Genomic DNA, 27,739 nt, shown 5'->3' with positions numbered 1-27,739 from the left:
ATTGTTGATGTCCATTTCAGTTCAAGCTGGGAGGAATTTCTCTTTGTTACTCTGCAGCAGCAGCAAGCCTTTGCATCTATGAGTCAATTATCCCCCAAACATATTAGAACTGGTATCCTGGTCCTCTTTTAATAAATGAATGAATAAATACACTTCCTTCAAATTCAGCATAATGGAGGAGAGACTTACTGAGAAGACTTAGAGTAGTTTTGACACTTCAGTGGGAGTTGTCTGGAATACAGCTTACAGGAGCTCCTTTTCACATCTCCCACTACTGAGAGACTGCTTCATGTTTGTCTGCTGAAGGAATTCTTGATATGAGAATTGAGTTTTTTAATGTCTGAACTTATTTAAACAAATTAGATAGGGTTTGTGCATATGCATATATGACTTTTATTCTTTGTTCATAAATATTTAGGTAATCTTATAAAATGTTACACAGTGATTTGGCATCAAATACCACATACAGAATTTCTAGGCAACTGCCCATGCATCCCAGGAAATACCAGAAGAGTTCAATATGACTGGCATTTCAAGAAATACCTAAAGCAGTAATGATTTGCCACTTAGTGTAAACTATTGCCAAAACCCTGCAGGGAATGGCTTGTGTTTATTCTACAGCCTGTTTTGCTATGTCCAGAGGGTAGATTTTACCTGCATTTCTCTCTCTCTCTCTCTCTCTCTCACACACACACACACACACACACACACACTTGTGCCTATGTATTAGTTTTATATTCAGACATTCAGCCAGTATTTTAAATCTGAAGGTAGAAGTCTTAACATTGTTCAGAGAGGTGAAGCCTGGATGAAATTTCATGGTCACTCTTGAATTGATCTAAAACATACTCACATAAAATAAAAGGATGCTCAAAGACCAAAGTGGACTTCGAATCAGAAGTCAGAGAGATCTGATAAAATCTTGTCAGCCAGATTTCAATAAGGTTATTGAGAAAGCAATTAGATGTGTGCTGTGCTACCACACAATACTATCAATCAGTAATTTTGGATAAAAGTTGAAAATGCTTAAATGCATAAGCCACAAATATAAATATGTTTTAGTGAAGATTGTGGTTACAGTGGATAGAAAATACCATTATATAATGGTATTTATTTAACTGCATCTAGGGATTTCAAGATGATGAGTGAGAAATACTCTAGTAGAGCAAATAACAAAGAAAATCAATACAGCCTCTTTCAGTTTTACAATATAGTGTTCTTTTCCTTCTGGGCTTACATGCCACATACAGAGTCTTTCATGTGGTATTTTAATTTCTAAAGCACTTTTAGAATGCAGGTATGTTAATGAACATTGATTAACACCGAGACAAATTTGTCTGTGTCTTCCAATAGCTTTTTGAAGCATAAGTGGCCCTTTTAAATCTAAAGGAGATGTTTGCATTTTAGTAGGGTTTAGGTTATGATCAAATTTGAGCAGATTTGGAAGAGATTTGGACCTTCCTTTTTTGCTGAGATGATGCCCTTGTGTAGTTTTTTTGTTTGTTGTTTTTGTTCAAGTAGTCAGAATTGTGTGTGCTTTGCAGTGGGGGATGTTGATGCAGATGCAGTACCCAAGGTGCCAGTGATTCTCCACACCTCTTCCAAAGTGGAATGAGATCACAGCAGAATTATTGCCCTGCAGTGGGGCAGCCTGATGCTCATATGAAAAACAACCAAGATCACTTTTGTGAACAGGGCTTTAAATCAGCTGTTTAAAAGTTACTGATCCAATTTCAAGTTGCTAATTAAATGAAATGGGAGGAATAAAAAAAATCAGCATGCTGCCAGGCAAGAGTTCCAATCCAGTGGTTATCTCATTTCAAAGGTGCAGGTTAAATATCTTTATAATTTAAGCTTATCATATATTCACACACTGAGAAAATGTTCTTATGTAAGGGTAGTTTAACCATGACAAGCTTATTTTATTTTATAAGACTAAACTATTTGATGCTCTAAAAACATTTTTCTCCTGTGAATATTATTTATCACAAGTGTAGGTGAAACCTGAAACTTAATTATTAAAACAGATATTCAGACACTTTCCTGACAAGAATGATGTGGGTAAAAGACATTATTCCTGGAGGAAGTCCTACTTGCTTTTTGGATGGAGTGCAAAATATTTCTGATAATCAGGAGGAAGTTTTCTCTTCCACTGAAGTGTCTTAAATTATGAGCTTTCTACTGTTTTACAAGAATTTTTTTAAAACCACCTAAAAGTTTTCCCACAGTGCTGGTTTACAAGCACTGAAACTTTAGACACCGCACAGAACAGTCTGTTGTTCCATTAACGTTGCTGGAAGGGAATCACATATGTATTGATGACCACCTGGATTGTTAAATGTACCCAATTCTACTAAAAATTAAAATCTTTCCTATATTTTTAGGCACAAATTTAAATTGGCACTGCAATTGCTAAACTTTGCAGCTTAGGCAGATCCCAGAGCTCCCATAGAGGAACTTTAAACTGCATTATGCTGCACTCTGTGCTTCCCCCTCCTAACTCCTCACTGCTCCCCAGTGCCTCTTCCCTCTTCCCTCCTGCTTCCCTGCCCCGCTCTCCTCTTACCAGTTGTGGGAATCCCAAGGTTCTGCCTGGCATTTACTGCTCTCTTGCACTTCGTCCCAAGCAGAATTTGACTTTTAATACCTAAAATATCATCTGTCTCAGCTGTGAATCTCTTGTGGTTCGAGGGTACAGGGAGTTTAATGGATCACTGGCTTCCTGATGGCTTGATACTTCATTCAAAGCCCAGTGTAAGTTAAAAGGAAAGACATACTCGGGAGTTTTGGTGGTGTGGAGCAGGTGCTTTATCCAGAAAGGTAAGGTAAACATTGAGACACTGCCTACACTTGGATTACTTCATTTCTGTTCTTTCTCTGAGTCCTGATTCCTTGACAGGATCACCCATTAATTTAAATACTTGCTTTGTATTATGCTGAGTTACACCAGGAAAACTTGTTGGGGAGAAAAAAATTATCAGGATGTGCTTAACAGTCTGTTTTGACTGTGAAATGAAGCTTGGTCTTCTCAGAAATAATCTTCATATATATACATAAGAACACACACACACACATACACACATCTTACTGCTCTTTTGTTTTTAAAATAGATTTTAGCTCTGAAGATAGGAGCACAGTTAGACCTCATAATGGTTTATTCTAATCCACTCAATTGTTCAATTATTGTTTTTTTAGTGTAAAAATATTTCAGAAGATAGCACAAGTTTTTTGCTATCTATTAGAAATCCTTTAGTAACAGCTTCCAATGTTATTCAGTATAGTTAATTTTATTACTTTGAGATGGATAGATAGGAGCTGCCTAATTAAACAGATAAGCAGTATGTGGTCACTGCTAGATTAGGCCATTCTTCATGTGGTTTGTAACGCCTTTTTTATCTCATATTCTTATTTATCACTGGTCTGGTGTTTGTTTTTCTTGATTTAGGATTGTGACATTTAACTATATAAATGATATCAGGGTACATAATTTGTACTTGCTCATCTTGAAAGTATCAAAGTAGAAAACAAATATGGATATCAGTTCTACAAATGTGAGGAAAATGCCTTTTGGGAAAAGGGATGGTTAATAGCTGCAATTTGTGTAGTCATTGTTTATTCATATTTGGCCACCCAATGATCCTAGTGGATAGTATTTCAGAGTGCATAGCCAGATGTATCAGTGAGATGCTCTCTCTATCTCTGGGATGTTCTCAGGCATCTTTTTTCTTCTTGCTCACTGCTGTTCTTGGAGCACAGGGCTGGGTGCTGCTCCTGCCCATTCCTCTGCCACACGTGGTGCTTGCTGCAGGTCACCCGGGTGCAGCTGGGATTGTTCCCACCCTGCTCCATACAGGGATTCCTCTCCTGGATGGCTTTGGCTGCCTGGCTTCGAGTTGGGTCATTTTTACCCAGGTCGTTGGCTGAGCTCCTTCTCCTGGTCGGCTGGAGAAGCTCTCGGGCTGCCCGGCCTTTTCCTTCCCTTTGCTTTCCTTTTCTCCCCTTCTCACAGTGGTGTCTGCTGGCTCCCACTGTTTATCTCTCCTTGTCTCTGTGCCTCCCACTCATTTCTTCCATTTGCTTTGATCCATCCCGTCTTTGCCGCCTTCCTGTTTTTTGTCTCCCTGCTCTTTTGCTGTTTTGCCTCTTTGTATCCTTGTTTGCTTCACACTTGTTCCCTGAAGGCTTATTGCTCTGGCTTTCCCCTACCTACAAGCAGTATGGATCTTTTCCAGAGCTTGCTCTCTCATGTCTGTTCATCTGATCTAGCAGCCACGCTGTTTGAAACAGTTACTAACAGAACACTGATTCGTGTTACAAGTTGGAGAAACTGTAATGTTTACCACTTTTTATTTAGTATAGATATATTTGTAAGTTCTTTATCAATCTAGTCTATGCTTCCATAGAAACGCCCATAGTAAAACCCCAACTGAAGCACTATATTGTGCTTCTATGCCTTTTTCCCCCATAATTGTGGATTATCAAGTGTCTGTGTATTCTCTATAACTCACTGTCATCTCCCTTAGGACTCTTAGAAATGTCACAACTTACTGTTTTAATCCAGATATCACATTTATAACACTGGTCCCACAAACACTTCATTATGTTAGTGTGGAATAAGGACTCGTGGGTGATCACAATGATGGGAAAGGAAGTGCAGAGAAAATTCATGGCAGTTGAAAATTTGCTGCTGTAAAACCCTGTGAGAGAAGGCAAAAAATTGGCTTGGCCATTCTTCTCCTGTTTCTTTCAATCTTTGATCTAGAGTCTTTATTCAGATACAGTGATGCTGATTGATGTTTTATCTGAGTTAGAAGTAGAGAAACAGATACTTGTTAGATGCTGTAGCACATCTCATGTAATATGTGGTTAAACTGCCTGTAAATATCTACATTTTTGTCCCTATTTGATTCAAACCTGTTTTTAAAATGTGTCTTTTTCTCTCCACATGTTTTTATTCTCCCTAGTTATGGGGTAACCTGATACCAGAAATTACTCTAAATACTGATTAACAAGTCAGTCCCTAATGGAAACTACACAATCTTGTCAATGGGAAAATACCCCCCCCATATGTTTTTACTCCCTTCATGACAGAAATATGAATTCATGTGGGAGGACATGGCTCCCATGTAGCAGCCCATTCCTTTCAAGTGTATATCATCAGTCCTTCTCTCCTTTTAAAAGTTTTTGAGTTGCTTTTACACATGTGTATAGATATATTTCTAAAGAAAAAAAGTTCATAGCATGTATTGAGTTGGAAAATTAATTAGACGACCTAATTGATTGTGCATGAGTTCCTCCGTGGAATGTGTCTGCTGCTGTTGCACTTGCCCAGTACAGAAAATCTCAGGAGCAAATTCCTCTCATCATTCACTAGAAACTGACAATTAATTGAACATTAAAATTCCCATAAAACACCACAACTATCCCTCCAAAAAAGAAAAAAACACAAACCCAACCAACATAAAACCTTGAAGAATCATAACACAGAAAACTTTACATGAAAGATCTTTTCTCATTTTATTAGAGTAATGCCAAGAGGCCTGAATTCAGCTTGAGGCTCCCTTTATCATTCAGAAAACATACAAGTCTGCATCCCAAAGCCTGTGTAGTCTAAATAGGAAAAAACTCCACCAGCATCCAGAAATATTGGCAGCCCCAAGTTCCATGTGGGGAGCTAAAATACAGGGAGATTAAGTCACTTGTGTAAGGATGTACTGGGAGTCTGCAGTAGAGTCTGAAACTGAACCCAGGTCATCTCAGTCCCAGCCAAGTGTCTCAACCACAAGACTCTCCCTCAATTTCAGTATGTCAGTGTAGAAAGTAGGCCAAAAAGCAGTTTCCAACCTTTAATACACAACATTTTGTAAGGCTGTGAAGTATTATGTATTAGACAGGCATCTGGATCAGCAGCAGTTTCTGCAGATACTTTTATCTGTGAACAGAAGCAAAGCCTGTAAGGGCTTTGTAAAATTTACATAAATTATTATTTTATCAATAAATAACATAGTTAAATTGATAAAGACTGTACTTGCATTCAATGCATTTTAATGATTTTTTAAGAATGGAAAATGTGTTTAAAGGACTTCTGTTGTCTGTGGCTCTCTGATTTTCATGGTTTAGATTCTGGTGCTACTCATCCATCACGATGCATTAGCAGTGATGTGTAGCTCTGCCAGGTTGTGCAGGGCACTGCACCATGCGGTGTAAGCTCAGAGAGGGAGGCTCGGGTCGCATGACAGGCTAACGCTCCAGTGTTATGCAAAGGTTAAGTATTCCTGTGTTGAGAGTTAGTGAGGCTTGCAGTTTGCTGACCTAAATCTGAGTGATTCCTATTATGTTGAGTATTTGCTTATCTTTTGGAGCATCTCTGTGTAGCTGGAGTGTAAGAAAACTTCAGCTTGAGTCTGAACCCCAAATGAAGGAGGATGAAAGAAGTGCAAGTAAGAATGAATATATGTACATATGTAACCATCCCCCTTCTTCAACTGGGATCTCACCTTCTGGGCATGAAATCATCATTAGTGTGTGGTAGTCTACAAAGAACAGGTGTGTTTGTTCCCCTCAGTACACTACTTAGTTAATTCACAGATACATGGCTTGTTTGCTGAACCCCCAGTTCCTTTCTCTCACATCTCCCAAATAAAAATTCTTACCTAGTTCTCATTGGCTCTCATATATATTCTGGGCCACTTCATGACCTCCATTATTTGAAACCATTAATTCTAGATGTTGTGTGCATTTACACAGATAAATTTCAGCGATTGTCAAGGAAAAACCCATCAGCTTTGATGGGATTTATGCAGCATGGCAGTTTCCAGGATTCTGATGCTATTCCTTGTAAGTACGTAATTAGTAAAACACAACTGGAGTGTGTCACTTTTTGTTGAACCACTGTGGCCCAGCTATTGACAAGAGGCCTCTGAAGCTGGGTGCGTCTCTCTTCCTCAACACCCCTCCAAATATTGGCTGTTTGCTATTTGAGGGAGTGTTCATGCAGTCAAAGACAATGGGATTCCCCCACTGAATGATTGTTCTCTCCTCAAAGTCAGCCAGTCTAACCTTTCTCTTGTAACCGGGACCTGGGCTTCATGCTGGATGTCATGTCTGGGCACCCACAAAACGAAGCAGTTCTATCTAACAGAGAGGAAAAACCTGCTAGGATTGTAGTCCTAGATCTTGAATGCTCCTGTTTAAGACAGCCAGGCTGGTGACTGTTTCCAAGTTTTAATGATTTGTCTCATATGTGGAGGCAAATGAAAACTTAGGACTTGACATTCGACACGTAGAGGAGATGCCAGTTTCCAGTGCTGAGGTAAAAATAGATTTGCAATATCTGTTAGACCAAAATAGTGTATACAGAGCAAGTGTGATGAGTGAGAAAAGGCCAAGGCATCAGCACAGCTGCTATAAAAAACTTAAAAAGTGTTAAACAATACGCTAAGAACGTGGAGTTGCTTACACTTTCAGTAAAAGTATGAAATCTTTCCAATATTTATCTAGAGTATTCATGGTAATTCCAAGTCTTTTAGAAGAACTTGAAGTTCTTCTCGATTAATTGCTAATTTAAGTTAAAGAACCAAAAAGTGCACATCACTAACAGGAGTCAGTGAAAACCTTTTGCTCTTGTCTTACCTGCATGCAAGTAAGAAGAGAGCTCAACCTTCAGTTTGAGAATTGTCTGTGGATTAATATCCCTTCTCCTCCCCCTCCTTCCCATTTTAAGATATTAGTATTCTGTACCCGCACTGCTTGAGAAAATCAGACTTTGATATGGTTTTACAAAGAGTTAAATTGACATTGTCATAAATATTTTCTGTAATCTTAAAGATGTAAGGGTCCTCAGTCACTTGAGGCCAGTCCTTTACTGATGCTGGGGGACTTCTACCCATTAGTGCTAAGCAAAGAGAAGGCTCCTTCAACCAAATGGTCAATGAAGACAGGAATGACAGAAGGCCTTAAACAATAATATGAGTAATGAAGCACATGTATTAGCATCTCATGTGCTTCATATTGATGGGTATCATATATGTGTAATAAAATTACACTTGCTTAGTTGAAAAAAACTGGTGAATCAAGATTAGATCATTTACCTTCTTGTTTTTTTTACTTCTAGTAACAGAAATTGAATACATGTGATAATTCTAGAATTACGGTATGTGTTCTGTAACATTTCAACAGAGACACCTCAGGCTTATTCAGAGTTAAACAGTGCATATTATTGCTGTGTTTATTTTTGGATCACAGTCTTAATGCAAATCCCATATATGTGGTTATGCAAAATTATCCAGATTCTGGTCATGATTACACTAGTGTACACACAGAGTGATGCCACAGTTTCATTGAGGAAGGAATCTGATCCTGTAAAACAGAGGGTTGCATGGTATTTCAATTAGGTAGTTGATGTGTTTCACCATAGAGTTAGAGGTGAAGTATTAGTGTCTGAAGCAATTTTTCTATGTTATTGACTTACATTTTTAATGCTTCCTGAGATTTTTGGTGGGTTATTGTGCAACCTTTAAGTGAAATAATTGTTAAAATATTTCTGTAAAAATCAAATGCTCTGTGTTTTCAGTTTTCCAAATATTTGTCATGTCTTTTTAGCTGGCTGTATAAAATACAAAACTCTATGTTACAGCCTTATGCAAGAAGAATATAATTAGTTATTCCAAAATATTTAGGCTAGTAAAAAAAATTATTTACATCATATCAAGTCTGTCATCACTAAGATCATATCACAAAAATAGATATATATGAGAATTCTAAAACCTGAGTGACTGGTTGAAGAAATTTGGCTAGGGAGCTGTCTGCCATGTGGAGAAGAGTCTTTACGGGGATACAATCTGCCCCTTCCTTTCATTCAGTGGAAGGTTTCCACTGTTATAATTTCCCAGGACTGCTGGTCTTTTGGATTATGGGAAAGAGGGAACTTGCTTCATGCAAGTTTGATGATTCCTGTTAAAAAGAAGTAAAAGATACTGATGGTTCTAATCACCTTATTAAAGAGCTGCCATAAGTTCAGAGTTCTGTTAGGACCAAAGCAACTGTTTGTGTATGTATCATTAAGTTAACATATCATTGCAACACTCAAGCCATCATTGTTACATTCACTGCCTTCCTACCCTGGAAGCAAGTAGACTTCTCTCCATTCCTGCTGTGTGTTTACTCCTGTCGTGTTTCACTGAGCTTGAACATTGAAAATCAGTTCCCCCTCCCCCTCTTTAGTATCTCTTTAAATTGCTTTGTCTGAAAGCATATTCCCTCTCTGTGGATGCCGTTCTATATAATATTCTGTAAGTCATTAGAATCTATTTTTCTTAAACAGTTTACACTACATTTGGATAGTCTTAGTTACATTAGTCAGTGTCTTTTGAAACTAAAGAGAAAAAAATACACAGAGCTCATCTACTAGCTTTGTCTTTACCATGCTAGTTAATAGTTAATACTTAGTGGTATGTAAAGAGAGTTTCTATAACGTGGCACTCCTAAGAACACTTTTGAAAAAATAGTGATAAACTTCAGCCAGCTTGTTCTTTTTAAGTGAAACGTGCAACGCTCTGTAGTAGAATTCATTCTCCTTAAAAATCATCTGGTCTTGACAATAAATATGTCACAAAAGCTAGTTACTTTTTAGTAGAAAGGGAGATTAAAATCAAGTCAGAATTTTATTTAATTGTTACTAGCCTGTGAAAGAAATCAGAAAAATGAAAATCTGCAAAGACATGGTTCTTTGCAGCTTATACAGTAGGGTAGGCTAGAGTTTGTCAGGTAACTGACTTCAGAAATGAGAAGTTATTCTACATTTAACTGCATTGCTTACTGTTTTCTTCATCATGGAAGAGAATAAAATGTGGTAACAATTTTCTGTATTTGGATTGCTGCTGCACATAATTGGGAACAACAGAGCTAAGGCTTTGATTTTGGTGAAATGCTTAGTCTGCATGTTGGATTAAAATGTGTGCAACAAATCGCTCCAATTCTGTAATAATAATTTTTGAACACTATTTTTTTATTTTATTACTGTTATGTTATTACTTTTCAGCTGCAGACTTTGAGAACTGGGTCAGTTGCAAGAACAAAATTGGCATAAAAACAGTTGTATATTTGTTCTGGAAAATAGATTGCCAACATACTGTATAAAATTGTCAGCCTGAATTTTTCTGTGCATCAAATGTAAGTGATAATGTTCGTCTCATATTATTAGTGAGCTATTAATTTGAAGTCCTGTTCTTCAACCAGTATCCTAGGAAGACTAGATAATATTTGCTAGATAGATGTGTTAAACAGATCATCAGAAATGGATTTGTGAAGCAGCTTACTGAATGGAAAATAAATTTAAGCTGAAAGTGCCAGCAAGTCAATATATGAGAACAATTTGCAACAAGCAAAGGTGAGGAAGACATGAATAAATGGGGTCATTTGACTCAGGAATTAAAGGGTAATATTCCTGGGGTTGGGTTGTGTGAGGCAGTAACTAACTTTTTGGCTGCCTAATACTGAATAAAGAGTTATGGTACCAGTGTTAGATATGCTTCCTTGGATGTTTTTTACTCTTGTGAAAATAATGAGAAGCAACTTGGAGCTGTGATCTGTCCGCAGCACAGCTGTAGTAGTTTGAGACATTTCTGCTGCCAGGTTTATATTCCTGCCAGAAAGAGTGCCTGAATGGTTGCACTCCAAGCCCCTGGTTCCAGTGACATCTTAGCACTAGCCAGCGTTAAATCTCAGCTATTTGAGCTCAGTGCTGCGCTGTGCACTGAAGCAGCTGGGAAATGGTCTTGCTTATATGTGAAACCATCTCTGGCACTGGAAGGGAGCAGACAGAAGTGGCATGGTGATAATTTCTTCACATACCATGTCCAAACCTACCAAACCTCATTGGTAAGAAGTGTCAGACATCATAGGAAATAAGTTTTTAAATATTTACAGAGTTTTGTTTTCTTTCCTTCTGAACACCCTCTGATATCTTTGCCATGTACTTTCCAATGATGACACATTGGGATCTGACTGGGGTGAGTAATGGTGTCTGGCTGGGGGGAGGAGAGGACAGGGAGTGCTTAACAGTGAGTAATTATTTAAGGAAATGGTCTGTGTGGAAAGAAAAGTGTGTTGTGATTGGATGCATTTATCAACTGGCCTTTCAGTGTCACCTGTGGACAAAGCATTATTGTGTCTGAGTTTTTAAATAGTTGGAAGTGAGTTTATTGAACTAACTTGGGAATTTTTCAGGCTCTGGTCTTGATTCGGTCTGTGAATTGAGATGTGAGGCTGTCCCCTATTAGAAAAGATGGTAGTAAATGATACATCTCCTATTAGAAAAGATGGAAGTAAATGACCAGTGTCATCCCTGAGCATGGTCGTTCACTTTTCTGATCAGAAGTTAAAAGTCCTAAGGTCTTGTATGCAAAACATCATTTCATGATCAATATAATTTCAAGTCTACAAGCAACTGACAGGAAAACTTTGCAAGTGAAGATGGAGTTACAAACTTGTTGCTCTTCCCTATTTTCTTTAGACTGTGACACACAGAGATTTGCAGTAATTTTTGATGAGGTTCATATGTGTAGAGCCTTTTCTTTGTTCTCTCTGTCCTCTAAAATGAGGAGATTTTAGTATGGCTGAAAACACCTAGAATCACTTTGAGTTTGAAATTAAGCATGAAGTGTTCTGTAACTCTGCTATGGTGATACTGCTACAGTCAGCTTGGTCATGCTGTTTTCTTCTGTCAGTGCCAAGACTCTCTGCAATTCTTTGGATTTTACTGCAGAAGTTCTCATTTCAGATGCAGCATATCCTGCCTTCAGAAATGAGGCACACTGGTTTTCTCCATCATCTTCAAGTGTTTTGCTACTTTCTCTGAAGAGAGTGAAATGAGTGAAGTACGGTGAAGCATACAGTGATGGACACTGTGTTTTTCCATGGACAGTATAGTTGTTTGTGTATTCTCTGGCTGTGTGGGATCAGGTTTTAAAGGAGCATTCTCAGGTACAAGCAACTGTGACTCCCTTTCCTGACATGAGGCTGAGCAGTGGAACAGGCTGTCAAGTGCATGGGTCACACCTGGGCAGCGCTGAGCCGCTTTGCAGAGATGAGATGGTGTTTCTGCCCTGTGCAGTCTCTCTTCCAATGTTCCTCTTTTATCCCCAGCTGGTGAAAAAACCCAATCAAGTCTTCAAAAAGCAGAAACAAAAGTGCTGCTAGGCAGGAAAATAAGTTGTACTAATGATCGGCTTTGAGGTACTTCATTTGCCTTAGAGCCCTTTCTGACCTTTCTTTCATTATTTGTATGATAATGGAATATTCCTTTCTTTCCTTTTCCCTTTCTCCCTGTACTCAACAAAGGGAAGTTACTGGTTTGTGTTGCCCAGGGGAGTTTCAGTTGCACAGCAGTCTTGGCTGCCTTTGGGGGTTCATGCTGAATTCTCCCCTGTGAGGTGCTAACAGCTCGGAGGAGCTGTGTTGCTGCTCAGGCAGTGCTGCAGCCCGAGCTACTGTGTGAACTGTGCATGCTGTGTGTGGAGAGCTGGAAAAACACCACTCATTTTATCATTAGCCATTTTTCTATGGTGGCAAGAGGTGGCATTTTCCTGTTTTCTGTAATGAGAGCTTGATCGTGGTCAGGTAAATGCTGGCTTGCTACAGTCTCTTGCTTTGACCTTTGAATGAAATTTAATTTCATTCAATTTTCATTTATTTTAAGAGAGGTGAAGGAGTCTGTCAACCTCCCTTAACAGGTGGTTATCAGTTCGCAAAATCAGACTGTTAATTTAAAACATCAAGAACTCTTTTTAGAATACTTATAGTGAATTGTAGAGGATAGAGGGACCAAATTTTATCCAGCCTCCTTGCAGCAGCATAATTGTTTAATCCAGATTCCATTAGTTCTCAAGGTTTTTGAGTTTTATTTTTATGCTAAAAACTGTTGTGCTTGAAACTAAGCAGAAGTTATTGTGAACTAGGAGTTTAAGATGTGGGTCTGACATCAGAAGTCTCACACTGTCCTGGTGCTTGTAGTCATTTTGGTGCTATCCAGAATTACTTGAAACAATTATCATTACTTTTTGCTGTGCTTGGTTTTGATAAAAGCCTGCCAGGACTACATATTTGAGCAGCCTCTCTGCTGCTTTTAGGAATATAAAGGATCTTTTGGGAAGATAACTAAAATTATTTGATGGTTCTGACTGAAACAGCAATGAGCTCTAGATCAAAATGCAACTTGATTCTTTTCTGTGGAATTAATGAGTTGAATTGTTGCGTGGTATAAACCAGTGTCATTCTATTGCCCTCTTGCTCTTCTTGCCAGTATATGAACTTAATGTGGTTTTACAGTTTCTACCATCTTCTGAGTTGTCTGAAGCTCCCTGTGGAATTATTCCTTATCAAAATAGCTAAGAAGTATAGTAAGAAGCAGATAAAATTGTTAGGTAATGGTGGCTACTGCCTTACTGAGGGCTGCTTGCACTTGCTGAAATTTGCATTAGAAGTGACTCAAAAGATTTGAATTACCAGTTGCATATCTTAAATCATTTTACTAAAATAATTTCAAGTCTCAAAATGGTTCAGTTAAGTTGAAGTTATCCTTGAGGAAAAAAAAAACCAAAAAACCAACCCATTCAAATTGTGTAATAGCTTTTCTGGGTATATCTTCCTTCTTTCTCTCTTTCCAGCTCCTGCCTCCTCACTATTACCTCGTGTTTGAGCTTTTCTTATTGAAGTAGTTTGAATAATCAGAAATTACTTAATGTATAAGAAAACTTTGATGCTACAAAATAAGGATTGGGGTTTTAAGCTCATAAACTCATTCAAAAATGAATTGATGTGTGGATTTCTCTGTGGCCTTAGGCTGGCATGTACATTCAAATGATCTTTTTCACATGGATTTTCTGACCTTTAGAATTTTCTATTAGGAATAGAAAAGAAAAAAATCTTAGTTGTGAAAATGTGGAAGACTGTATTTGAGAAAATAGAAGGGAAGCTGTATTTAGAAGAAAACTGAGTATTAGGAATAAAATTTGTCAAGGCAAAGTATTTTATGAAAATTGAGTCTGTAATTCTCCATACTGAAGTGTTATGAACTTGATTAATAACAAATAGGAGCTGGACTTGCTTGGTTTTGAGTCCATGTTCAACCCATGTCTTGTTACTGAGACCTTGTGGAAAGATTTGCATGATTGTAAAGTTAACTTCATTGGGTTCACCATATTTCTAAGACATATTAGCCACTGCTAAGTCATTTATAGCTTGAAAGCCAACAATTATAAATGCTGATCCATTCATATCCCCCCATAAAACACAAGATGAGTTATTCACTACTGTCTGACGCGTGCTCCCACTGCAACGGAGAACAAAATGACTCCTTTTTAACCCATCTATATATAAACAGCAGAGGGACAATCTACAATGGGGGATTTTATTCTGGGGAGGTACTTGGAAGATTTCCTGTTGCCAACAGAAAACTATGGAATTTCTAAAGAAATTGTTGTCTCTCGTTTTAATATTTGGAGTTACAACACTGGGAGTTTTGCATAGAGTAAAGCACATATTCTTGTTTTGATCAAGGATGAAAAATCAATTTGGGAAATATTTTTTTTATTTAATAGGTATAATTGATCATGATTTGTTTGTATTAATTTAGGGAAAAACTTAATAGAAGCTGTAGTGTGGAAAATTCATATGGGAAATGAAGGGATGTAATAAGAAATACCAAGCCAAAGAAAGTTAAGATGATAAGGAATTAATTAATCAAGGGCCAGAGAGATATCAGAGATTCTGACTCATTTCGTGATGAGACTGATGGAATTGCTAGAGAAGGGTGGGTGAAGTGTTTGGGAAATGTATCTGTACTGTTTGAAGGGGATAGGACAGGAACTTTATACTTGAAATCTGATAGCCTTTAAGGCTGAAATTAAATAGCAGGAATTGGATTTACGTATTTTTATACAGCTAGTCCAGCTAACCAGGGAGCCTGAAAATAGCTAGTGGGTTCTCACAGGTTAATTCTCCATACAGCTGGAAATACAGAGGTTGAAAGAAAATTCTTGTTAATCCAGTATTTTAAAAGTAAGAGAGATTATCTGAATGATTATAGGTGTGTTAGACAGAAGACAGAATGGCAGTTATTGGAGTGATACATAGTTAATGAAGAATAAATGGTATTTAGTCACTTAGTATGAGTTCATCAGAGAAAGGTCCTTTGATCTAACTCAATATCCTTTCTGATACCATCATGTCAATTGATGAAGATAACAGTAGCAATATAGCATTATTGTTTGCCTTAAAGGATTTCTGTAAGCCATTTTATTAATTGTATGAGAATGGCTTGATGAATTATCAGAATTTCAGCATATGGACACACCATCTCTGATTGGCAGGAAGATTTATTAAATGGTAGTCTTCAGGGTGCATCTTGTGTGGGGAGATGGAGCAGATGGGAAAGACATCCATTCTCATTTCTGCCCTATTTAACACTTTTTAACAATGGTTTAGTGAAAACATATTATTGTTAACAAAGTTTGGATGTGGCATGAAAATTGGAGGAATTTATAATGACATGGCTCCAAGGCAGTGTGGATTACTTAGTGACTTTGGCTGAGGGATCTGGTAACTACTTCAGTACAAAGAAACAACAGGTTCATAATTTGCTTACAGGGGGCTGGACTCTGTCCTGGTGCACCATAAAAAAAAAGGATTTTAAAGTTGGTTGAGAAGAATTAACTGGAGTATGCACCCCGGATGTGCAGGAGAGACAGCAGGAGTTGGCATTACCACTGTTTGGTTTTTGCCCTTGGAGGGTGGAACAAAATGAAGCCTACTATTTTTTTATTAACATCTTAGTTTGATTGTCTGTTGGCTGTGGCCTGTCCTGCCATAAACAAATCAAAGCAGATGTGTTCCACATGCCCTCCATTCAGCTCTAAGCAAAGCTTGCCCACTTATCTGATACACCATATGCCTGAATAGCAGTGAAAACTGTCCTCAGAAAAATTCCTGTAGTCTGTATTTGCTTCCCTTGAGCCTCATTTGAGAACAACCATCCAGCTTGTGGAAATAAACATACCCTAACTCTTTTATCAGTATTCTTTTAAATAATGCACTGAATATTTAAAAGAAACTGATGAAAAGACCCTTGGAAGAATATTATGAGTGATTAAATGAAGCAGCAAAGGGTACCTACAGATATAACATTCCTAATAAAATAGTCACAGTTTGTTTTCAGTGGATTTGAATTAGAGAGAAAAAATCCTCTGTAGAACACTTCTAAGATAAATTGTTGGATTGGTGAGTAATTTGTGTGAAGAAGAATTGCCTAAATGTGCTGTTGTTTTGCTTTATTAAGAGTTTTGTTGTGTATTTCTATTGTGATGCTGATCAGGTTTCCTGTTTTTGGCACAGATTACAGGACCGGCCCTTGCTTCACTTTGGTAACGAACCAGATGTGCCAGGGCCAGCTCAGTGGAATTGTCTGCACAAAAACCCTGTGCTGTGCAACTGTTGGGAGAGCGTGGGGCCATCCCTGTGAAATGTGCCCTGCCCAGCCGCATCCCTGCCGCCGAGGCTTCATTCCAAACATTCGAACGGGGGCCTGTCAAGGTAAGTTACCAGCAAAGCTTCCTCAGAAGCTGCTGAAATTGTTACTGGATTAATATTAATTGAGTTACACTGCTGTGAATAACCTGTCCTAAGCCATTCTCAGCTATATGTGTGAAGAATGGAAAAACACTGTCAGATGCATTACTTCATGATTCAGTGAGTGCCTGATGTTCAAGTGAGTACATTAGTAACTCAGGTCATGTGAGAGCAGCCAGCATCTTAATGAATTTCTCACTGCCAGCAGTGCTTTCCCTTGGTTCTGTAATGGTGTTTTTCTGAGTGTACCACTCGATCATTCTGTGGAGGAATTTGTTCTGTTTCAGAGAGCACTCAAAACATGCAAACATCAATCTGTGGCAATAATGCCTCAGTTACCCGGTGTGAGATTTTTTAGCTAAAAGTTGTGTAACTTGGATTCACCTTGGATGTCGTATCTCTTGAGCTCCACTGCTTTGACCTGGAAAAAAGTGCCTGTCATGCCATTTGTAATGCCTTATTATATATTTTATACAATTTTGGAAATGCATTTGCATTTGTTTCAAATCATAAAATCCACCCAGATGTTGCTTACTTCTTTCAGAGCATGCATTACCATAGAAAGCCCTTACACTGCTTTTGGCTTTTATTCTAATACTTCCAGCTGTATAAATTCTTTTATTGTCTGGATGTCTGACAGGAAACAGGAGAAAGTTAACAGGGGCAACTGTGTATTAAACTGATGTGGATTGTACATTCCCAGCACCATATCTTTGGGGCCAATTTATTTCAGTCTGTCTAACATTTTCTAATAAGTTACAATATTTTTGAAAATAGGGAAGATAAAGATTATAAATCTATGAGTAATTTTATATAATCATGAAATTCCTATTAAGGGACTTCAAGGCATTTTGTTGCATTAAAAATGTAGACAGCCTCTGTCACAGGCCAAGTCATGGCTGGTGCCTGCAGACAGACATGATGAACTCCAAGATAGACAACATGGCTGTGTGCACTGCGTGAAGTGCCCATATTTTGACCTCAGTGATTCTGCTCCCCCTCTCACTGTAAAAGTCACGACTAAATTGTGCAGGAATCTGTGAACCAAGGTCCTTTAGAAAGCTTATGTACATAAATATGTGGCCCACACCCCTGAAGTTATGCCATGCCTAGTTATATCCCTCTTGTTTGTGTCATGGGAAAGCTGCAGTGAACTCTCCAATGGGTTTGTGCAGTTTGGAATAAGGATACCTCTGCTTACTGCACATTTCTTAGCAAGCAGCTACATTGATGCTGATCTTTATGTGGTGCCAACACAGTTTTGGCCCAGTATCTTTGACTTGTATTTTCCAGTTTTCCCTTCTTAAGTATTGTGTTTGTAATTTCAACAGATCTTTTATGGAATCACATATTAACTTTATTTTTCATACAATTGTACTAAATCCTTTTGATATCAGATAACATCCATTCAGACTGAAGATATTTCAGGGATTTCACATCAGTATTCAATCTAAATAAAGGAAAACAGGTTAAATAAAATCCAGGTTCTCTGAAGAGAGAAATAAATCATTATTATTGTGTGGAGAAGTAAAAAAAAGTAAAGAAATAGTGAGGGCAGGCAAGGTTATTTTCAAAAGTAAGTAGAATTTCACTGCCCAAAGTTTGACTTTGGCTGAAACTTAAATTAATATCACAGCTGAGATTTTTAAAGATACTAAGAAGAAAAATAAAACCCAAAGGTGGGATTTTGAAACAGACATCATGACTCAGAGGCATGACTTCTGTTTCTTTAGTTTTTGAGGTTTTTAAAGTCAGTACAGTGCCATGAAGTCTGGCTGACTGCTGTTGCTAAAGCACAGCCCATTGCTGTAGCTCGAGTCCCAGCAGCTCTGTGGCTGAGTCGAGGCTGCTGAGGCTGTGCTCATTCTGTGACCTCCCAGCACAGCGGTTCCCTCAGGGACAGCTCTGCTCTGCTGCTGTCCCTTGGCCCTGGGCTGCTTCACCCAGGCATCTTTACAGAACACTTTGCCATGTGGTGCAGATATGCTCCTTGGCGTTCCTGAGACCTCTTACTTGTGGCTTCCAGGAAAATTACCTCTTAGCCTTTCGTACAGACACAATACTTTGCTTTTCAGACTTCAAGAAACATTGCAGCGGTCTGTCTGGGATTTACAGAAAGAGATTTGAAAGCATCATCTTCTTCAGCTTGTGTCCCTGCATTGAAACCTGTGTTAGTGTGAAGCCGGTTTTTACCAGCAGCAGCTGGTTCTCCTGAGGAGATGGGGGATTTGGAGAGTGGAGTGCTCTCTGCTCCTGAAGGAATTCCTGAGAAGCAGAGAAAGGGCAGCCCCTGGGGACTGCGAGCCAGACTTCCCCAGTGTCCTATTGCAATGCCACTCCTCCGCCTCCTTTAGCCTCCTTTCTGTAGCTGTTATTAAGCCATAGCAACACTTCTGCAGCTAAGTGATGACACACATGTTGTGCTAAAATAATTACTAAAATAAAACTGGGGCCTCTTGAAAATGTTTGTCTTGAGCTTACTACCTAGCCTGTGATATCATCTTTGTTGTTTCATTTTCCTTGGTGAAAAAATAAAAAGCAAAGAAAGAAAAATAATAGGGAAAAACCCCTCAAATCTATGTATGTCTAAGCAGGTCATTAATAATTCCTCCTGAGACACTGATTATGGATGTGAAACTTTTTGAGTCAAATCCTAACCACAGTCTAATGTCATGGGTGCTGATCTCGCTGGAGTGTAAAGTTAATAATTTCCATCAGAAATGACTCTGCAGTTACTGTGCCTCTCCATGAGGCCCCCTCCATGCACACTGCAACTGCTCCTCTATGCTGGTGGCCTAAGCACTGTATGGAGTTGCCAAGATTTTCAAGGGGGCCAGTGATTTTGGGTGACCAGCTTTAGACACTTCAAAGAAATTTGAGTTCTGGCAGGCTGTGTTTTCTGCACACCATTCCCCAGATGTTTTGGAAAAACAAAGCAATAGCAGTTAGATATTTAATGTCTGTAACAATAATAACCATGTGATTTCTTGCAGAAAATATTTAGAGTACTGTACTTAATCATACTTTGCATAGAGTAATTACAAAATTAGTGTCTGCCTTCCCAAGCAAGTATCATAATATTATGATGGGTGAAGAATGGATTTAGGCATATTTCATTTCTGTGTAGACAAATTATTATGGCTTTTCTTGAAAAATGAAATAAAAGTAGCTGTTTTTTCCTTTTTTATATCGCAGATGTGGATGAATGCCAAGCCATCCCTGGGATCTGTCAAGGGGGAAATTGCATTAATACTGTTGGATCTTTTGAGTGCAAATGCCCAGCTGGACACAAGTTTAATGAAGTAACACAAAAATGCGACGGTAAGAACTTCGAGAACTTTCTTCTGAAAGTAGAAGAGGGAGTGTCTTCTTTTGGGGGACCAACTTTGTTTAACAGTTTGTAACAAATTTACTGTCTCTTTTGCCTTGAGCATGCAGGTAGCATTATTCACAACAAATGCAAATAGGGGTGCTTTCTCCCAAACCAGAGAATGTTAAATATTGGCCCTGCAACTTCTACAGCCTTTGTGTTCACGTAACATTTCATACTTGAAGGTACATCTACCATTAAACATAAAAACATTAAAAATACTTTCTAACTGATATGTTACTTTAGAAATTCCTGAGGCACGTGTTTCTTTGTGGATCCTTTGACCAAAAAGTGTGTATGACTGCAAGGTTCAATCCATTCCTACCTACTCAGGTGAAGTTTATTTAACATAAGTGAGAGTTTGACACAGCTGTCTGAAGACTGCTGGATTGTGTTCTAAACTCAGCCTTACAGTTGCATATGTTACAGAAGGACAAATATTTTATCTTCACTTGCTAGTCATCTTAACTTGGGGGTAGGTGTTAGATATTAGTGGGTAGCAGGTGCTAGATACTGGTGTGGACATTTGCAGTGTGTGAGTATGGAATCGTGCTATTTTTATACTGTGATTTGATAGGATTTCTTTTCTTTCTAATATAATAATCAAGCATAGATGTCAGCTTTGCTTTAAGAGAATTTTGAGTAGGCAAGGAACATAGTACTAAAATGTGTTAATTGCACATTATTGATTTGTATTTACAGTGAAGTCTAGATAACATTTAAATTCTTGCAACTGATTCTACTTTGAGTCATTAGGCTAAAATTAACTTGAGTAGACAAGTTTCATAAGTGGCTAGTGATTTTGGAATGCCAACTTTTTCAGTACAATAAAAGTATTTGTGAGAGAAAGGTGTGCATTCAACCATCCTTTCTTGCATCAAGTGCCCTTTAAGAAGCACTCAAAACTTTTTAGTCATTTTAGAAGAATTATGAATTACTCTTTCAAAAGAAAAATCTCTTATTCTAGGCAAAACTTTATAATTTATTTGCAGATTAGGGAGAGCAATTTCAGAAGAGCTTGTACACAGCATGGTTTACATATTGCCTGCCAATGGTTTTGGCAGAATGTAACCTACATTTAGAATAGAACAATATTGCACATGTTTCCTTCTGTGGATGAAGTACCAAGAATGTGGTGAATAGGAGAGACTGAACATGTGCCTTGTTAAGTATTACTACATGAAAAGCTGAGAGCCGTAGGCTGCATCTCATAAACATTTTGATGGTATTTTTCAGTTGCTGAATAATTTTAAAAACAAACCCCAACCAGCAACCAAATAACAAAAAACCCCAAACAATGACCACCCTAAGAGCCCGCACTTGCTAGTCAAGGAACTGGGCTCAAGGACCTGGTGTAGATTGCTGTCTTCCCAAATCCTGCCATGAATTTACTGCCCCATTTGTGAAATCCCTTTTCAGTCACCTGGCTTCAAAGATCAGATGAATTTTTCCTTCTTCAAATTCATACCTATTGATATTTGGATCTCTGCAGAGAGTTACTTTCAGTATATCTTCATATTGTATATACCAAACATTTTTAGTTAAAGCTATGTCGGTATTATATTCAAAGAATGAAAAGTACCACCTTTATACCAGTGGCATGAAATAAGATAAAGACACAACATTTAAAAGCATGATCATGCAACAGCAGCCTATCCATCCTGTTTTTTCTAAATTATCTTTTGAATTTTATAAGACAATATATGACAAATTGTTTGGTTTACAGTAATTAACTATAATTAATTCTGATACATAATGAATAACATCTGCTTGTTTGCTTGGTTTAGCTTTATATTCAGCAAGTAGGACTTCTAGCAGTTGTAAAATGTCCCTGGTCACTGATTTAGTTTAACTGGGACCTACCTGCTGAATGACAGTACTGTTTTTTTCAGGGGGTCTTCATTAAAGTAAGATTATAATAGCAATCATCAAGGACAGGTAAAGAATCAACAAAATGAGAAAAGAGCAGGGGGTTGGCCAAGGTTTTCTTTGTTAGCATAGCTTGTGGAAATCTGTATTTACATTATTTCACTGTTTGATATAACCATTTCTTTTCCATTTGCACTAATGCTGAGGTAAATTCTATTTTTGTGGTGACTGGGAGAGTAATTTTTCTTGGAGTGACATTTAAGTCTGCAAGTACATCAAATATACTTACCTTTGTAAAACTCATGTACTTAACAATGGCAATGTTGCTTATATGGATGTCAACACTAATATAAATAGTGAAATACTGTTTATGTTAGGCTCAACCCTAAAATAAAGAGTGTTGATTTTGTTTTTAAAAAGGTCAGAGTCTATATAAACAGTGGCAATACTGACTTTAAGAGAAATGTTGGTGAATTTGAGTCAGAAAATGCTTGAATCTGATCCATTTACAATTGCATTTTTCTCTGTTAATTAAGGGCTTTATTCAGACCAAAATTCAATTTCCACATTTTTTGTCACTGAGACTTGTGGAGCTCCTGTGGTGTATAATCTTGGAGCAGAAGCCAGAAGTCTCTTAGCAGCGCTCCCAGGGCACTTGGACCTTGAGTTTTTGGCAACATTCTCGAAGTAGCAGTGAAAAAAGGTCACACCCCTCTCACACACCCAAGTGAGGAATGTGACCCACATCAGGACAACTAGCAAGATGCTGGGGAAGAATGTGTGCACAGGGGACCCAGGGCCCCGCTCCACTTAGGATGGCTGAGTCTGCAAACTTGGATGTTATCTGTGTGCCTTCCCAGTCCCTCCACTACTTTCCTGCAAAGGCAAGGGGCCACAAAAATATTACAGCATCCCATGCTTTACCTAGGAGACCAAGAATTGTTAGTTTTTATATTACTGTCTTCACATAAGAAGTAGAACTGAGATCCTTTCTACTTGCTAAAATTCTCATTAATGGTCCTGTGGGACTTTGGGTGTTCCCCCATCTGTTGGGGCCAAATTCCAATTTAGGCGTTACATTAAACTCTTCCAGTCCTTTTTAATGACTATGGTATTATTCACTCCTTACTTTGCTGTGTTGGGTGGTGTTGCAGTATTTCATCTCAGAAATTTTTGTGGTTGGTGAAATCATTATTACAGTCATGTGTCTGTGTTTTCGTAGATCTCTGGAGGAGAGGTTGGGTAGAGTCCTGCGATGCCTTTATTTCTAGCTGGATGCTCCCTGTCAGGAGAGCAACTGGGTGATTGTAGATGGCTGTGACAAGCAGATGTCATTGATCAGTCTAGAGAATAACCTCCTTTTCTGCTCTGCTTGGCTGGTTCCTCTTGTAGGTACCATGGGAAAGAATGAGCTGTTTTTAAGCTCAGCAGAGCTCCAGGTTCCTAGGAGATGAGGGCAGTGCTAGTTAGATACAGCTGCATTGTTAAGACAGTCACTGGAAACCAAGGGGAAAGTAACTACACATCACAGGCAGGCTACTGGTGGTAATTAAGGAACACTTGGGGCTGACATAGGTCATTATTCATACAGCTGCAGATTATGTAAACTAGCTGTGGAAGAAACCCTTCAAGTTCCCTCTGTGCAGGTATGATGAGTTGTAAGAATTTGTTAGGTTTTTTTTCTGAAGACTTTGAAAATTTTTCTACATCGTATCTATGATGATGATTTAGTATATGGATTGAGATTTGTTAGTGAAGACAATCATGATATGGAAACTTTATTTTAAAATCACTGACAAAATGTAAGGAGAATTATGGACACTGCCTGGCTTCTGCAGTAGATATTTTGGTTATGCTCTAGAAACCTGTTGAAACTTCTGAACATTGATTTAGTGGAGAAAGTCAGAGAAGATAATTTTTGTTGCCTGCAGTCATCCTGGTCTGAGCTGCAATCCTGTCAGATTGCATTAGCTGAACAGTACCTAGCTGCTCAGTGCTTTAGAGTGGGGTATTTCCAAGGCAAACCCGAGTGCAGTAAGGAGGACAGGCAGTTCAGTAGGTGGTACATGTCCCTGTGAGTCTGTACAGAACCAGTGTCTCAGTGTGGTACCAGGAGAGGCTGTGCTGCTGGAGATAATCCTGATCACTGTGTTCATTACACAGTTTGCACTCTGGTCCCAAAACAGTCTTCTTAATTCTAGTATGCAGAATTCAGACTGGATGAGTTACAGTTTCCGTAGAGTTAGTAAATTTCTGCAGTTTTAAGATGTTCATCCGTCTGTATTAAGCAGTAAAATTTTGCAGTTTAAAGCTATTGTATTTTCAATTTGCAGATGCAATATTTTTTAGTTTCTGTTTCATTTCTGTTTATAAGATACCTAATGAAAGATGCTAATTCAGAACTACTGATTATACCTTGAATTTGATTATTATTACTAATTATAAAATACCTTTTCTTGTGCCAAAACTAACCTGCCTCTGTATCTCTTTTTGTTTTAAAGATATTGATGAATGTAGCACCATTCCTGGAATTTGTGATGGAGGGGAGTGTTCAAACACAGTTAGCAGTTACTTCTGCAAGTGTCCTCCAGGGTTTTATACTGCTCCTGATGGCTTAAAATGCATAGGTGAGTAGAATCCCGTGAAGAATAGGACAGTAGGTGTTATAAAAAATTCATTAATATCAAGAATGGGTAACAATGTGTCAGAAACCTATTTCAATTTGTGAACTTGAAATCCTTCTTTTATGTAGAAGTATATCACATGCCTGTATATGTATTCTGAAATGAGTTTTCCATTTCCAGGATGGTTCTTTTTTTGCACTTCTTTGAGACCTCTTTTATTTTTTTTACTGTAGCTTTTCTGTTATGTCCTATTTGTTGCCTTAGAATTTATTTAAAGGTCTCCTTGGTATTGTTGCTGTCATGCTTGTCCTTGATTTAGTCTGGTTTATATTCAGCAATCATTTGGAAAAGCAAATTTGCATTCCAACTGCATACAACCCTAATGCAGGCCTTTATCATTAGAGGAACTAATTTGATAAACCAAGTATGGGATATTTTTATGTGCTTTTATGACGTTGATGATTTGGCAGAGCTGTTCTCTCAGGCTTTCACTGTAGTAGAGCAGAGCCCATCTTTCAAAGGCTGGACTAAGAACCAGAGAGCTTTGTGAATGAAATGACTGCCATTGCAGTGCCAAAGGTCTGAAAGAACAGTGTTAAGAGTTAATGCTTCTGGGAAGCATACAGCCTGCTCTGAGGCAGGTCTAATAGTTAATCAGTTGGGTTTTTTTCTCATTTTTGTGCAGTAATTTATTTTTTCAGTGCCAGTGCTAAATTTTGAGCAAAAATAAAATGAAAGGTTTATGTCCTCAGTTTTAGCATATTTATTTAAAAGTTCTTACACAATGCCAGCACTAGGAACCAAGACAACATCCTGTTTAGTACCTTTGGTAGGAAATAATTTCAGAAAAAAATTTGGAATGAATCCCAAAGTTTGCAGAGATCAGTACCAAATAATAATAATAATTTTCGCAAGAGACCTGCAAGTAGTTTGGGTTATAGTTAATTTTGAATGGTGCCATTAAATTTCTTCAGGCTGTAAGAAATAAACTGCTATTCTTCCATCATCAAGAATAGCTTTTCTGTAGATTTGATCCATGCTGTACGCTTAAAATGCCAATGAGAGTTGCTTTTATTGCTTCAGATTAATAGTTTCTAAATTGCTATGGATCATTAAATCATTGATTGCTGCCTGTACTTAATGTTTGTGAGCAAGATTGACCTTTCCATTAAAAAAATTTTCTAGAGATGCACAACTTGCATTTGCTTTTTACTTTTTATAGTCACCGCTCTGTCAGGGCTGCCCAACATTCATACCCATGTCATATTCCTGCAGTTTCTCAGCATTTTTACCCCCTGTATTTGTAGGCTGAAGTAATTCAGCTAGAGAATTGCAGTTTTAAATGATGACAAGGTATAATAAATAATATGTCAGACTATGCGCCATCATTGAAATTTTGGCTTTGTCTTCAAGGCAAAATGTGCTAAATGGGAAGCACTATCAATTGTCTGCAGATATTTTGGATTCTTTTCTAATTTGCAGACTCATACTTGCCATATTCACAGGGACGGAGCCCAGATCTGTGTTAGTGCTGGGCAAAACATGTACTCTTGATTTAATTATAACATGCCTGTCTTAAGTGAAAAGTGTTAGCTGGACGTGTCTGTTCTGTTGGAGAGGAGGAAATGTTTCAGAGAAATGTATCCCTTAGGGGACTCCAGCTCAGCAGCACTGGAGTCAGATATCCAAAGGATGCACCAGGAGCTCCATTATTACAAATCTTAAAAATGAGAATAGACAAAGCAAAGATATTATCTCCTAGAGCTGAAAAGCAGAAACAAGAGCAGGGCATCTCATCCCAAGTGCATGAAGAGTGCAGTGAAGAAAGTTGCTAGCCCATACTTACATCTGACATAAATTTGTTTGGTCTATGTTACTTTCTGATGGCCTCTTTTTACATTTTTTCTTTTTGAGAGACATGTTTTTATTGAAATTTATTCTTGTGGTGATTTTTTCCCATTTCAGAAGACTATGATTTTTAGTAAAAACAATAAAAACTGAAACAGATAGAAGTTATTTCCTGCTGTTCTTGTCCTGGTTGGTGTGTTTTTACCATTTGGAACAGAAAAAGAAGGGCAGGGGGGAAAGTACCAAATCTTTCCATATTTCTAATCAGAAGGTATTATTTTTACTTTTCTCATAAAATTACTGGGTTTTTTTTGAAAATGATGTGGCTTTTGGACACACTCTTATAATTGTAGATAAAGCTGTTTGCTCTGTGCTTATCTCTTCATGGCACATTGTGTACTTGCACAGATCCCATGTAAATTCATTTTCCACTTTCCATTACTGCACTTAAATGTTTCAAAGCTTGGTACTGATCAAAAATGGAGAAGGATGAATTACAAAAGATAATGATTAGGTCAGTTAGATTACTTCCTTCTTCCCATCCACCCCACCATCACACCAAACAGTTGACTATCTCTCCAGGGGTGCTGGAGAACAGTTTCAACTCCAAGGAGTTCTATTTGATTTTTAAGAGGGTAGATGAAGGAGTAAATATGTGTAGCAGTTTAGCTGAGCACCAGGAGAAAATGGAGAGCCAGTATTAGAACTGAAACTTGATTTTTTTGTGCTGTTTCAGGTTTCCATCATATGATAGTATGAGTGATCTAAATAAAGTTTGTAAATAAAGGCCAACTGACTCTTTTAGCTGTATTGTCAGTAATATCCATGTTTAGGTTTCCAGCTAATAAAAGGCATAACTGTCACATATTCTCACAACATATCATTATATGTCAATTTCCTCAAAATAGTAAGAAACTCCTCTGCATTTTTTATATCCACTTGTGTAGCAAGTGAATTCTGGAAAGCAATGGTACTAGATAGATGAATCCACCATGCCCTGGATAACTGAGGTACTGCTTCTTTAGGGAATGATGTCTGCTGTTTTAAGACTAGATCTGCAACTTTTTCATCTACATATTGACAGCAACTATTTGTATATTTTAGAAACAAACTTGGTCTGGTTTATCATGCAGCGTCAAATCACGTTACAGCTTATATTGAGTTTGGCATGATGTGACATATTGTGAAACAATTCCTCAGAGCTTTAGATGGTATCACAATATTATTTTTTATGATTTTTTTTAGTCCCATCCACACTTTCTTGTCCATCTCTAAGCTGAGCTATCTCTAACAACATTGCACAGAGCTGAGTATATAAAATCAGGGTACAGGACATTCTTTGTACAATACATGCTGATCCTTTTCAGACAGGAAGCCAACAGATCTCCATAAACAGTGTGATTGC

General features: G+C 38.0%; 1 protein-coding gene across 1 annotated transcript in view; it reads left to right on the top strand.

The window, feature by feature from the left end:
* FBN1 (fibrillin 1) overlaps window positions 1–27,739 on the top strand; it is a 144,529-nt gene that overhangs the window by 34,326 nt on the left and 82,464 nt on the right. The window contains exons 7-9 of the mRNA XM_077785902.2: window positions 16,390–16,587; window positions 19,819–19,944; window positions 24,364–24,489. Of these exons, the coding sequence (XP_077642028.1) occupies window positions 16,390–16,587; window positions 19,819–19,944; window positions 24,364–24,489 (450 nt within the window). The remainder of the gene's footprint in view (window positions 1–16,389; window positions 16,588–19,818; window positions 19,945–24,363; window positions 24,490–27,739) is intronic.

Source organism: Lonchura striata, chromosome 10, assembly GCF_050655825.1.
Source record: "Lonchura striata isolate lonStrDom1 chromosome 10, ASM5065582v1, whole genome shotgun sequence".
NCBI classification, from domain to species: domain Eukaryota; kingdom Metazoa; phylum Chordata; class Aves; order Passeriformes; family Estrildidae; genus Lonchura; species Lonchura striata.
The sequence above is the reverse complement of the archived record's forward strand: the minus strand, read 5'-3'. Positions and strand labels throughout refer to the sequence as shown.